Source organism: Elephantulus edwardii, unplaced genomic scaffold (assembly GCF_000299155.1).
Source record: "Elephantulus edwardii isolate Elephantulus edwardi_28Jun2011 unplaced genomic scaffold, EleEdw1.0 scaffold00093, whole genome shotgun sequence".
NCBI lineage: Eukaryota > Metazoa > Chordata > Mammalia > Macroscelidea > Macroscelididae > Elephantulus > Elephantulus edwardii.
Window position 1 is genome coordinate 5827709 of NW_006399843.1, and position 14921 is coordinate 5842629.

The window sequence follows — 14921 nt, forward strand, 5'->3', positions numbered from 1 at the left end:
TAGGGTTGCAGTGAGCTGCAGTTGACCAGACAGCATAGAGTAACACTGGTGGAAGTGACCTCATCTAGTCACAGGCTGTTGTGTGGATTGTGGGCATTTGTATGCCTGACCATGGAGCCAGAATGAGCATCTCCTGATTAATTGCAGCCCGGTGAAGAGCGAAGGATTGACTGGAGAGGCCGAGTTTACAAAGGGACTGGCTGACATTGGGAGAATAGAGGGAGATCCCAGATGCCCAAAGATGCCTTTGGGCCTATTGTGCTGATGGGCAGCTACCACAGTGAGGCAGAGTTCAGAAAAACTTGTGAAGGTGAGGTTGGCTGTATAGGGGTCTGAGAAAGAAACTGAGTATTTGGAATGACGGGGGAAAGGGTTAAACTCTTTAATTTTAATTATGTGTCAGAAAGCATCCGCTCAGGATTAAAGCAAGCCCAGAACTCACTGGACTCCTCTCTAACACATCATGTGTTAGAACAGTTGTTGTAGAGAAGCGAGTTAAGCACATGCTGTGGTAGAACCACCACCATATTACTGATAGAATGATATGCTTACTTCCCATCATTTCTGGGCTTATAAAGGCAGATTTGAAGATGTCTAAGGTACCTCTTCTGCATTAAAAGTTCAGGGCGAGGTGGGTGTTGTATGGTTTGAATTCTTACTTTTAAGGACAGTACTTAATCTGCCCTTTCCACTCTCATCTCCTTTGCCTCTTCCTCTCTTCTCTTCTCCAGGCCTATTACTTGGCCCCGGATTCCCACCGTGTCCCATCACGCAGAACCCCGAAGAAAAGAGAGCCTCATGCCTGAGCCGCAGGGAGCACCATGGATCTGACGAAGATGGGCATGATCCAGCTGCAGAACCCCAGCCACCCCACAGGCCTCCTGTGCAAGGCCAACCAGATGCGGCTGGCTGGGACTCTATGTGACGTGGTCATCATGGTGGACAGCCAGGAATTTCATGCCCACCGGACGGTGCTGGCCTGCACCAGCAAGATGTTTGAAATCCTTTTCCACCGCAACAGCCAGCACTATACTCTGGACTTCCTCTCGCCAAAGACCTTCCAGCAGATCCTGGAGTACGCATACACGGCCACGCTGCAAGCCAAGGCTGAGGACCTGGATGACCTGCTGTATGCGGCTGAGATCCTGGAGATCGAGTACTTGGAGGAGCAGTGCCTGAAGATCCTGGAGACCATCCAGGCCTCAGACGACAATGACAATGAGGCCACCATGGCAGATGGTGGCGCCGAGGAAGAAGAGGACCGCAAGGCCCGGTACCTCAAGAACATCTTCATCTCGAAGCATTCCAGCGAGGAGAGTGGCTATGCCAGCGTGGCTGGACAGAGCCTCCCCGGGCCTATGGTGGACCAGAGCCCCTCAGTCTCCACCTCCTTTGGCCTTTCAGCCATGAGCCCCACCAAGGCTGCGGTGGACAGCTTGATGACCATTGGACAGTCTCTCCTGCAGGGAACACTTCAGCATCCTGCAGGGCCTGACGACCCAACACTGGCGGGAGGTGGGCGGCACCCAGGGGTGGCTGAGGTGAAGACAGAGATGATGCAGGTGGATGAAGCACCCAGCCAGGACAGCCCTGGGACAGCACCTGAATCCAGCACCTCAAGTGGGTTGGGGGACAAGGCTGAGGAAAGGGGCAAGGAGGGGCCTGGGACACCAACGCGGAGCAGTGTCATTACCAGTGCCCGGGAGCTGCATTATGGGCGAGAGGAGAGTGCCGAACAGCTGCCACCCTCTGTAGAGGCTGGCCAGGGCCCCCCAGGCCGGCCAGAGCATTCCGTGCCCCCAGCTGAGAAGCACCTGGGTATTTACTCCATGCTGCCCAACCATAAGGCCGATGCGGTGTTGAGCATGCCGTCCTCGGTGACCACCGGCCTCCACGTGCAGCCTGCCCTGGCTGTCTCCATGGACTTCAGCACCTACGGGGGGCTGCTGCCTCAGGGCTTCATCCAGAGGGAGCTCTTCAACAAGCTGGGTGAGCTGGCTGTGGGCATGAAGTCCGAGAGCCGGGCCATGGGCGAGCAGTGCAGCGTGTGCGGCGTCGAGCTGCCTGACAATGAGGCTGTAGAACAGCACAGGTAGGCCCCCTCCACCTGCCCTCGCCCGAACTTCCTCCCCAGCTCCCTCCCAGCATCCAGGGTCTGGCTTTCTAGCCCTCCACACGTGTCAGGGTGGGATGGAGCCCTTGGGTCTTTCTCAAACTTTTGGGGGACTCACAACAACAGCATGGCGTCTTACCAAGCTCTTCCCTTCTTTTTCTCCTGGTGGTTTGCTTTTTTTTTTTTTTTTTAATGATACCTTGCTGGTTGGCTTTCTCTTTTGCTTCAAGAGTGACCAATAAGGGTGGAGGGAGGGAAATGGGCTTCAGGATGAAGGGTTTCTCACGGGCTGGATCTGGGCATGGCACCAGCCTGCTTCCAGGTTTCAGACACTTGGGTTTACTCACCATGCTTTCTGCCAAGGCAGACTCGCTGTAGCTCAGGATCCAGAAACACAAGAGGCTGGGAGGGTCTGGAGGCTGCTTTGTCCACAAGACCAGCTGCAGTTCTGAGCATCATTCCTGGTGAACGTTTATCTTGTTTCCTCCTCACTCTTCTTCTCTATTCCAGAGAGCAGGTTTAAGATGAGCTGACTTAAATTCAACAGGGAAGGCATATGAGACTTTGTATCACAGCTCATGGAGCCTTTTTCTCATCCCATGCCGGCCCACACGGGATTCAGCATCTGGGCTAATAGTTGTGCTCTGGTGGTGTAATGTGTGATTTATCAGGTAGCGAAACAAAAGGTCAGTAGTTCAAATCTGCCAGCCACTCTGTAGGACAAAGATGGACAATCTCCTCCTCTAAAGATTTACAGCCTCAGAAACCTAATACAACCTTACTTTGTAGCCATCTCCATGCAGTGGGTTTGGCTTTTAGCTGACCAGCATACGTCTTCCTTTCCTATTCTGTAAAATAGCTATTTACTGAGCTCGTATGACCTGCCCAGGTCAGTGCAGAATGCTTTCTATGAAGTCACATTTTTCTGTCAACCTCCCTGAGGTAGGTAATAACCTTTTTTCCATAGGCAAATTCTAAGGCTCAGATGTAAATTGCTTTTCCCGGGTGACAGGTGAGCGTGAGGCAGAACTGGGTGTTCATTCATGTCTGGCCTCCCTGTGCTTGGCTCCCTCTTGGAGTCACTCAGTCCCACAGGAGATCATGCCTACATAACAGAGTATTTTGAGGGTACCAGGAGTGATGTTGGTTTGTCATAACCATGTGTTCATTGTTTTATGTCCTAGCAGATGGGTTAGATTAATAGTGTAAAGAAACCCAGTTTCTTTGTCACCAATGATGGTATTCTTGTAGACCCGCTTGCCTGCTGTTTGCTGCTTTGAGTGGATACTTCCCTTTTGCATCCCCTCCCTCTCTCCAGCTTCATTCTTGGTTGCTCAGGCAGGTGTTGGAGGGGATGTGGGCTAGAGGCCCTGGAGGTCCAGCTGATGACCCTGCCGCAGAACTGACTCCAACACCACCTAGTTGCTTATTGTTCTTCTGTGTCACTGAATCACTTCCAATTCATAGTGACCTTAATGTACAAAATGCCGCTGGGTCCTGCATCATCCTCACAGTCTGCTGTGCTTGAACCCATTGCTGAAGCCGTTCTGTCAGTCCATCTCATTGCGAGTCTGCCTTTTTGGCTCTGACCTTCCATCTTACCAAGCATAACGTCTTTCAGGAGCTGATCTCTCTTAAGAACAGGTTCAAAATATGCGAGATGAAGTCTCACCATCCTTGCTTGTAAGGCGTGTTCTCTCCGCACTTTCTGCTGACAGGTGTTTTGTTTTCTTTTGGCAGTTTGTGGGATATTCAGTACTTGTTGTCATCCCCCTTGTTCAAAGGGATCAGTTGTTCTTCAGCCTTTTTTAGTCATTGTCTGGCTTTCACTTGCTTATGAGGTGCTTGAAGAATACTGTGGTTTGGGTGAGGCACACCTTAGTCTTCAAGGTGTCTAAGGCACACCTAAATCCTAAGAAGTAGCCCTGTGGAAAATGCCACTTAGCTAAATGTAGCAGAATTTTTTTTTCCTCTTTCTGGTAGGTGCGAAAAATAACCGTCACCAAGGTTTGTCTTCCTGATGCTTGCACCACTCAAAAATAGAAAGACGTTGTGCTTATTTTTGCTCAAATTTTCCTGAAAAGGAAACCCCCTCCTCAGCCTTGACCAGATAAGATGCATGAGCATCTTCAGGTGTGAATTAATCTCAGTTGTGAAATAGCATAGAGTGAAAAGTTATTTTGCCCACCCCCATCCCCAACCTTGTTGGAATCTTGTTTGTTCAGGAAGGCCACGTTCCCGTTCCATGGGACCTTCAGTCCTCAAGGAACAGAAAGTTAGTCACATTCCAGACTGGAGAACATGGGCAGTATGATTAACTATAGTTATGTAACCTGGTTATATGTGCTCTTTACAAAGGGGATGGTCAAGATGATGCAGTGTGGAATTGATGGAAGTGAAGCTCTGTCTCACATACTCTGGGCATGTTGCCAGGAAGGATCAATCCTTGGAGAAGGACATCATGCTTGAAAGGGAGGAGGGACAGCTCAGGGGAGGAAGACCCTAGACGAGATGGATTGATGCAGTAACTGAGGCGATGGGGATAGGTGTGTTGGAGTGAGTGAGACTGGCTCAGGACAGACTAGGCTTCAGAGCTGATGTACATAGGGTCACTATGAGTCAAAGGCAGTTCGATGGCACATAACAACAACAGAGCTATGACTAGCACACAGTGCCCGTGAAGGTGAGGCTTTGGCCCTCTGTCTCTCCATCCCATTTGGGTTTCATCTCTGCAGTGTCACCGTTGACTCCAACTTCTGGTGGGTAGTGCCCTCTGCACCAGCTCCTGCGAGAGCTATGTTGCCCATGAGGCGGCCCAGAGAGTGTTCTGTTCTCCTGAGCTAATGATGGTGGGTGACGAGCTTGAGACCCTTGGTGCCACATGTGTGCTGCTTACAGGGAGGATTTTCACTCAGGACAGTGTATGAATGGCTGTAACCCACGCAGCTAGAGCCAAAGGGCATCAAAACCCCACAAACAAACCACTTCCGGCTCTTGGCGGCACCATGTATATTAGAACTGTCCTGCAAAAGGCTTTCAATGGCTGGCTTTTGGGAAGCAGATTTTCTTTCTTCTAAAGCCTGAATTCATACCTGACTTAAGCCTCCAGGTTTTCAATGAGCTCATTAACCCATTTGCACCTACCAAAAAGGGGAAGATAATGTTCCCCTGTTTATGTGGAAAACAGTACCTTCATTCCTGACTAGACTTTGTGGGGAGTTTGTCCTCTCTTTCTCCCCTGAAATCTCCAGGGTTAAGGCACACTCTCTCTGTTTCCTGCTCTTTTCATGCTCTCTCTAAACTAACTCCAACACCATCAGGCATCCAAACAGTGCTTTGGAAGGAGAACATAGTGTTACTACATTACAGACAAAAGGTAATGACATTCGGTGTGAGAGACTTAGATATTGGGAGAGTGTGGACCTATGTGTGCTTCCAGAATCTTCTCGGGGCCGACTCTAGGGTCCATATGCCAGAGTGCTGAGATGTTGGAGTCCAGCCTGGTTCTGGTCCTTGGGGCTGTAAATGTAATATGATGGGTTTGACTACTGGGCTGCAGGATTTGGTTTTTTTTAAGCCAGTAGGCTTGATGTTTGCAGCCATTGGCTGGGTTTCCACACATGCCAACTTAATGTAGACAGAACCAAACACTGAGTGGTTCTGTACCATCTACACTGTAATTAGTGATGTATCCGAGTCCGTTGTGGCACTGTGTCATTTCATCTCGTGGAGGGTCCCCTTCATTTTTGTTGGTCCCATCCTTTATCAAATATGGGACTGATCTGTCTTAAGAGCAGTCAGAATAAGCAAGCTGAAGCGTCTCCATCTTCATTTTTAAGAAAAGTGTCTTAAACAAGTGTCGCAGTTGTATTTCCTCTGAGACTGATTTGTTCCTTACTTTTGGTACTTGAGTGTGCTCAATATTTTACCAACATCACAGTCTGAATACGTCAATTCTTCTGTCTTCCTTTTCTTTTCTTTCCCCCCTACACTCCCCCGCCCTGCTGATGTTGAGACTATATCCCCTGCTCACTTCTAGACCTGTTTAATTTCCAAAGACCAGACCATTATACAGAAATTGGCATTATGCTAAAACAGAGGGTGATGACATCAAATTGCAACATGGAAGACGACTGCATTATTATCTAAGTATTAAATGACATCATTCCATAACTACCAGCTTGTGTTATTGCCTAACTCCCAAGCAACTGAGATGGTCTAGCCAAGTTGATACATAACCTTAACCATTACAGCCAGCCAGCATTAGACTCACCCTGTATTAGTCCCAGATGTACATTGTTAATGTGAAAAATAGTTGGATCATAGATTTTTAAATTATTGTCATAAATGCAGAATATTGGATAATGAGATGGTGAGGATTAGGTATGTACACGGGGAAACATGCTGATTTGATAATTGCTATATGCATCATGTTGATTTCATCCTTTTGAGTTGTGTAGCAATCTTGTTCTCATCTTTTTCATGCATGTGCTGTGATTGAAATGACCATGGGCCATAGTCCTCGAAGTGGCATCTTTGCTTTTTTAAAATTTTCAAGAAGCTAATAGGCTAGACTGGCCTAAATAAGAGGTAAATAATAGGTGCCCAGAAGTAGTTAGTTTTAGGATGAGTGGTGGTGTGGATGTCCGTGGAGATGAAGGCAGGAAGAGGACAGTGCAGAGAAGTGATGCAGATAGGAGAGCTTGCTGTGGGATAACTTTTATAAACTTCCATGTGATGTGCTCCCAAATAGGCATGGAGTGGACAGGATGAGTTAGAATAGCGTAATGGTACTATACCATGTGTGTGTGTGTGTGTGTGTGTGTGTGTGTGTGTATATATACACTATTTTGTATATATATATACTATTATATATACACACATTATTATATATATACTATATATGTATATACTCTCTCTACATATGTATATGTATATGTATATGTATATATATCATATATACTGGATCATGGTGGTAGATGGCAGAATGGAAAACAATGTTAAAATTGGTTATGAATTGATGGGAAGACTAAAGACACTAATTGGGAAAATCAAATGGAGCTTAATTATCTAAATGATGCAGAAGGTGGTCAGAATAGTGAAGAGCTTTGGTAGATCAGTAACTTACTCCAGGCAGGTGAAGGTGCAAGCTTTGAAACCCCAAGAATGTTCTCTCCATTACTTTAGGCATAGTCTCCTTTGCTTTTCTCTGAAAGTCTGGAGCAGGTTTCAACGGTACAGGCTTTCCTGGGTATTTTCAAGGGATCAGGTTATCTGGGCCGGGTCTACCTTATTGTTCCCAGGTAGATTTGATAAAATTGGCTTAAGTGTGAGCAGAGTCCTTTTTAATAGCCCTCAGTCTCCTCAGGGTCACACAGCCCTATCTTAATATGTTCATGACTTAGGGCTGCAGAGTGGCTCTCTGGTTTCCCAGAAACCTCTGGTTGTTACACAGATAAGCCCTTGTTGCACAGGGGAAGCAGCTCTTGCCGGGTTCTTGAAGGGGACTCTTCTCAGGAGTCACAGTGAACCCAACCACTTTCCAGGAACTGTGTGTGTGGCCCTTCCAGAAACTTCTTGAGGTCCGTATGTGAGGGTGCTGAGATGCCAGATTCTGCCCTGGTCCTTTTGACTCAGTTTCTCCCAGGTGGCCAGCTGCTCTGTCTCCAGTGCTTGACTGTTTAGAGGACCAACAGCTGTTGGCTTTGTCTTAGTCTGTGTTTGGAGATTGGAGATTAGTCTGTACTCTTTGTAACCGTTCATCCTTCTGCCACTTTAGGTACTGAATTCTATTTGGAGAAGAGCAGGCAGTGGAATAATGCTATCAACAGCAATCATATTAGTAATACCTCTTAAAAAGTAATCAGTGTAGCACTTTCTCTTTTTCAAAGCCACCTTTAATTACTCTATCTTCCTTACCCTCACAGCCTCCCCTAAGGTGGTGCAGGTCCATAATCCTTTATCTGTGATTATGAAGTCTGAAAAGCTCTCAAAATGCAAAGATTTTCTGTTAAGTTTGCAACAGGCTCGTTTAATAGCAGAACCTGAACTCAGCTGACATGAGGCTATATTTATCCTCACTTATTTTGAATATTCATATGTTTTGCTGGAAAATATTAATGTGTTTGATTACAGAGTGCTGCCCTAGACTCCCCTGCAGCTCTTTGTAATGAGATTCCAGAATATCCTTCTAGAAGCGGGAATGTTCAGATTTCTGAAGCACTTCAGGGCTTTGGACAAGGAATTGTGTTGTGGGGCATTATCATCTCCATTTTTACAGATGAGGAGAATGCGCTTGGATGCAAAGAAGTGACTTGCCCAAGGTCACACAGCTATAAATGGGTAGAGAGCCAGGAGCCAGCATCTCAGCTCATCTTCTGATTCCCATTCCTGGGTGTTCTGCATCAGGCCATATAAGAAAGCCATATAAGAACATGGACATCGCTGTTCTGGGTTAGAGCCATTGACTCTAGTCTTGGGTTTCCAACAACACCCTAAGAAACCACTGCTGGAGGCTGTGGCTATCTTCCTTGACGTCAATCTGAAAGGTCAGGTGTATCCCAGCTCCTCTTAGTAGCTATTTATGGCTTGCTCTGTCATTCACAGATTTGCCCAAATCCTTTTTGAATCTGTTTCTATTTCCAGGAAGTATCCTTTTTGGGGTAATGAATGACTTCAATTTCTGACCTCCTCGGCCCCTGGCTGTCTCCAGGTCTTGTGAAGAGGTCATTGGTTGTGAAGCGAGGAAGATGGCACAGGGCTCTGTGGAGTTGTACCCAGCAGCAGCGCAGGGAGGCTGGGCCTCTGGGGCTGGCACTGTGATTGGGAGCTCGGTCACCATCACCAGCCCAGGCTTTAACTTCCTTATTTGTACTCCAGCTAAGACGTGGTTGAGCTGCCTCTGGGTAATGATGACTTATCTATCTTTTTAATTTTTTATTGTGAATTAAGTAAAGGTTTACAGAGCAGCTCGGTTTTCTATTCAACAGCTCATAAACATTTTGGCTGAAAATTTACAAGGCAAATTTATTTTCTGTTCGGCAGTTCAAACCTGTTTTGTTTCGTGACATTGACTGTAATCCCCATCATGTAACCATACTCATCTACCTTCTTCCTTCTACTTCTCACTTTCATGCCTTCTTTTTCAAACTAGTTAATGGTGAACTCTTGAAATTTTTTTGCTCCTTCAGTATTCACTTATATCTTCCAACTACGAAGTCATTTTGGCTTATTGAATTTTTGCTCTGTTCCAGTTCAGCCCGCTAAACATTCAGTCGGTTTGACTGGACTCTGTCTCCTCTGGTGTGGTTTTCTGGAGCTTTGTCCTGCTTGAGATCACTGAGCTCTCTGAGACCCACCTTGCATCCTTGAAACTTCTGAGAATGACTTCTTTTCTTTTGTTTCCAGTGTAGGAAAGTTGTGTGCTCTTTCATCTCAGCGAGAAGCCGGGGTTTAATTTGCCATCACTATTGGACAGAGCTGCTAATTGCTGGGAGGAGAAAACCATAGATCAGCAACACTTCTTCCCCTGCTTGTTCTGGGAAAACTATTTATGAATTTTTACAATCATGGCCATTTTCAACTGTTCAGATTAAAACACCATTCACAGCTCCTTGACTTCTTAGAAAGGCAGGAGAAAAATCTTTCTGATCAATTTAATTTTTTTTAAATGAAAGACTCTACTGCATTGAAACAGATGAGGGAGAGAATAATTTAAAAGCGATATATGATAGGGTATTATCGTTATCACAAGAATCCCGAATTAAGGTTGCATAGTGGAGTGTACTTGGGGCGGTGGGAGGGGTGTGGGAGGATTGTATACCAAAGAAAGAATTTTTCTTTTTCTTTCCAAAGCGAGGAGCGAACTTGAATGGAAGGGGAAAGGCCGGGCAGGGAGAAAAGTGCAACAATGAATAAATGGAAATCCAAAATCTCTGTAAATGTTCATTAAAATGAATAAAATAAAATAAAAAAATAAATAAAATCAGCCCAGCTGAAAAGCATTGAGTGCAAACCTTGAGTTTTGTTCATTGAATTCATGTGCTTTGCTTTGCTTGTTAGTGGGGTTTTACATGACAATTGAAGGTTCTTGTAATCAAATTCTGTTGAAAGCCCTGCTAGAAGGAAATCTTGACTCTATGACAGGTATTTCAGGAGGACAGAAGCACACCTGAGCATGGCAGTCTGCCCCACTCCACCCAGTTCCTTCAGAATTTTTTTATTTGGAGCATATTATTCTGTGTTAGAATCCTAGCTTTTATGTTCATTTACAACAGATGACTCTGGACTAAAATTCTGGCTTTCCTGAAAATAGTGGCTGTGTTACTTAACCTCTCTGTTCCTACTTTTCTCCTTTATGAAATAAAGTCATAATAGTACTTAATCTCTGAGTTGTTACGGATTTCGAGCAGTAAATGTTTATAAAGTGATAAAGTGCTACTTAAATGCTTGCCGCTTGAGTTTTTTCCCCCTACTGCTTGTTGCAAAGTGGGTCATGCAAACAGTAAAGGGTGAAATGGTGAAATGTGGACTGGTAAGTGCCAGGCAGTATTTGTGCTGGTTCAAACCGTGCTTTCCCGCAGGGGCTGTTCTTCAGCAAATGGCAACAATTCATACCTCACCACAGAAACTGCCGCCTTGGGCACCGATATTTACTGGGGCTACACAGCTTGCACTGGCATCTTCCCCCAAGAAGCCGATCTCTTATATCATGGTGGCCAGGGTACTTTTTGTCCCATTGACCTAAGGCCTGGTGAGTCATCCAGTTCTTGTTTAAATATAGCCGGGCAGCATGCCACCATCATCAGCCCCAAATGCCGAGGCAGCTCATGGATGCAGTGCCCTGGTGCCTGTGCTGTGGCTAGGCATCTAAATCATTGTGCTTGAGGCCCAGATGAGGCCCATACACAACACCATGCAGATGAAATCTTGTGGCTGGGCTTGAGGGTGGAGAGTGTTCCTGAGCCCCTACCCTTTCTCTGCTCTGCCAGTGCTGAGAAGAGTTGATTCGGCAAACTTCACTTTGAGAACTTACTGTTTGTCAGGTCCTGTCCTAAAGGCATATGTATTGTTGTTAGGTGCTGTCGAGTTGAGTATTCCTCATAGTGACTGTGTGAACCACAGGCCTGAGCCCTGTGCCATCCCCAGCATCTAGGATATGCTTGAGCCTATTCCTGCAGTCATTGTGTCTACGTATCTCATTGAGGATCTTGCTCTCTTTCGCTGACCTTCCACCTTTCCAAGCATGATGTCCCTTTCCAAGGAATAGCGTCTTCTAGCAACATGCTGTATACCTTTTTCAACCATTGAGTCACTCTGTGAAGTGGGTGTTAATTTTGCATTCACTGATAGGTTTGTCAACTTGACCATCCTTAAACTAAGCTGTACTCAAGTCTTGTGTCTCCATACAGTGTCCTTCCAGTGTAGGTGTTGGAGCCTGACATATTTCCTAAGTCCCTGATGCAGCCAGAATTGGCTGGAGGATTCAGGAAGGACCAGCCTTGTTGCTGCAGCATGGTGACCTGGAGGCTCATTTGTTGCTTTGCCAGGTCTGCCTCCTGGCTTGACTCGAGGAAGGGTGCAAGAGTACCGTTTACTTGAAAAGGTTCTGGTGTTAAAAAAAAAAGGTTCGGGTGTTGGGGACTGAGGCCCACTGGGTCCAAGGAAGCCTGCTCCTGGCCCTGAGAGAGGAGGAAAGTGCTCGGGATATAAAGTCCCTTGTTAACACTCAAAACAACCCCAAAAGAGAAAAACATAGTTTTTTTAAAAACAAAACAAAAAAAAAATCCTACGCTTGATTTCATGCCACATAATCAGAAATTCCCTTTTCTACTGTTTCCCCTTAAAAGCCCCAGTGTCCTTATGGTGCTGGTTCACTTTTGGCGTGGGGTGGAGAGGAGCTCTGGTTGGGTTTTGCCTATGTGAAGCTTATCTCTGCAGCTGCAGTGAGAGCTGATATGTTATTGTCAGCATGGAAACTTTGGCGGAAAAAGGGGCAAAAAACTCCTTGATTCTAAATTCATGTCTCGCTTTCAGCCCCATCCTCCAGACCTGAGTTTCCTCAGCATGAAAAGCTTTTGTTTAGCATTGAAGTGGGAAGAACCAAAGTGTGATGTGAGAAAGAACTTCCTGAACTTGTGTGGCGTGACTGATAGAAATGATTCCAAGTCTACCACAGCAATTTTGTTGAAGAAATTTAGGGGTCAGTTGGTTAGCAGTGAGAGTGCATGTGTGCATGCTTTCTCTCTCAAGGTTGTTTAGATTTCCCAGAAATAATAAGCATAGAAGTATGATATTGTTGTGAGCTGTCTTGGTGGAGTCAGCTCATGGGGAGCTTAAGCATGATTGAAGTGCCTACCTGGTCCTATGCCATCTCCATCATAGGTTCAAACATTATTGCACTACGAGCCAAAGGATTTTAATGGGCTGATGTCTGGAAATAGATAGCCAGGCCTTTCTTCCTACTCCATTGACATTTGTTTAGCGACAGAGCAACCCAAAAGCTATCACTGAGACCAATAAAGGCTGTGTCAGGGATTGAACTGAGGTCTCCAGCATGAGAGGCCAGAATTCTACCATTGAGCCACCAATGCCATGAAGACATGTCCAGTACACAAACCATAACCACATGGCCTGCTGTGAACTAGATCACGTGTCCTTTCTGACAGGCAAAGGTGTAGAGAGCAAAGTTAGATGTCCTCTTGGTTTGAGTTTGAATCCTGATGCTGCAACTCATTAAACACTTGTGCATTTGGGTAAAAAGTTTAACCTTTAATGAGGCTGGCCCTTCATTTAAGTTAGAAATTTAAATATAACTGATAAAAGCACACAGCAGAGACTCAACTATGAAGCTACTTCCCCTCTTCCCTTTCTCTTGTGACCCCACCAGGACAAGATCTAGATGGGGGGGCATTGCCACCCTCACCCGCCATGGTCTCTTAAGTGGATTAGCATTTCGATCTTAATGCCATTAAGCCTGTTGGCACAATCCTCCCAACCAGTAGTGAGAAGCAGATGTGGCCGGCCATAATGGCCCTCGGGGTGAGCCATCAGGCCTGGAGTGGTGGGGGAAACATTACGAGTGTTAATTTGGGGGAGTCTTTTATGGTAGCTGGGGGAAATGCAGGAGGGCATTGTTTGAAATTTATTTATTGAAGCTGTTCAGCACTTTAGGTGCGGCTGAGGTCTGCTGTGGTTAAGGCCTGCTCCCCCACCCCTCTCTTTAAGGAAATCCCCTCCCCAGCCCAAAGGCCAGCCTTGAGTGCTTCCAGAGTTGGAGAGACGACTTAGCAGGCTCTTGTTTCTTGCCGATGTACCTTATTAGTAGCACCTGGCATCATAACCCACTAATGGGAACCAGCGCTCTGCTCCTGCATGGCCAGTGACAAGTAGCCCTGTCAGCCGGAGCTCGCCGTGCGAGGAAGTTCCTATTAGCTTTATGGTCAAGAGAACTTGTCCTGTTCAGGAAATGAATGTTGCTGCTAAAGGTCCTGGGCCCTGACCCTGGCGGCATAACCTGTGCGGGCTGGGGAGACCCCTCGCAGGATGCTTGGGATTTCAACCCCTCTCTGGTTCTTGTCATACGTAAAGAGAGAAAGAATCATTGTGGTATGTTGCAGCCTTGAACTTTTGATTTATTCGGTGAGGGAGACTTAACTGTTTCCATGCCTGCGTGACTGCGGAGGTGGGGGTTGGGGGGGGGGAGAGAGAGAGATTTTTCTAGGCATGTTTCTTTTCTCTTGTTTTGCTTTTCCACTGCTTCCACATTTTCTGCTGCCTGTCTGTATCATTGGTGGTACAGCTGTGACAAGCACTGTGTCTGGAGTTGGACCTGGGTTTGAATTCATCCTCTGACCCTTAGCTGCTCTCTGATGAGATACCCAGCCATCCATTTCCTTATATTGAGATGAAATCAACAATATCTGCTTCCTCGTGGTGTCTTAGCACTGCTCAATTGCACGATATATACAATAGCAGCATGCTGTCATTTAAAAAAACTTGTATGTTTCTTATTTTTTTTAAAGGGCTTGCATGTTTTCTCCACCCTACCCCACCATAAAAATGTTTTAAAATTGAAAAAAAAAATATATACTATATCTCTTCCTTTTTAATATGAGGAGACCTTTCCCCCATCAGAGCTCAAAATCTTGTCTTTTTTCTCCCTTCTGAGATGAATGTTTCTAAGTGTGATTTTATTTTTCTGAAAGCAGCAGTGTTGGACCTCATTCTGGAGGGAAACTTTTGCCAGATTCTTGCTGTTCCACTGCTGTTATAGAGTCTCTGCTGATAAAGGAGTGAGTAGCCTGTTCTGCTTCAGGGAGGTAGACCAGAATCTTCTCCCTAACAGATGAGGCAGTATGGGCAGAGGGTACCCATGATGCCTCTTTTAGGAACTTTAAAACTTAATCTATCCGTCTGCCCATGGCATATATAACTCTGTTGACAGCAGCTCCAGGGAAAAGAAAAATAGGTTTGTGTAAAGAGAAAGGACCCGAGTGGTCAGGAAGTTGAAGCAGCTGGGCCTGGAGTTTTGGAGAATGGGACACTGGTTTATTTATGGGCATGCTCACTCGCAAAGACAAGCTCTCACTTCCTCTTAACCTCCTGTGTGTGAAAAGTGGGCGCAGGACGCAAATTAAAAAGCAGCTTTAGCCCCTCTTAGAGCAGGTGAAAGCTGCTTTGAAGGCGTTTGTAGACTCGGGATCTGGAACGTTCCATGCAAAAGTTGAATCGTGACAGTTTGTCCCCTAAATGCTCTGCTAAATTAAGGATCGGCTAACATTTGTGAGTCTACCTCCCTGCCTGCTCC

At 46.1% G+C, this 14921-nt stretch overlaps 1 protein-coding gene across 1 annotated transcript in view; it reads left to right on the top strand.

Annotated features, from left to right (window-relative positions):
* Positions 1 to 740: 740 nt before the first annotated feature.
* The window catches only part of ZBTB16 (zinc finger and BTB domain containing 16), a 239383-nt gene continuing 225202 nt past the window's right edge, over positions 741 to 14921 (top strand). Inside the window, exon 1 of the mRNA XM_006890794.1 lies at positions 741 to 2092. Coding sequence (XP_006890856.1) covers positions 822 to 2092 — 1271 coding nt within the window. The 5' untranslated portion in view covers positions 741 to 821. The remainder of the gene's footprint in view (positions 2093 to 14921) is intronic.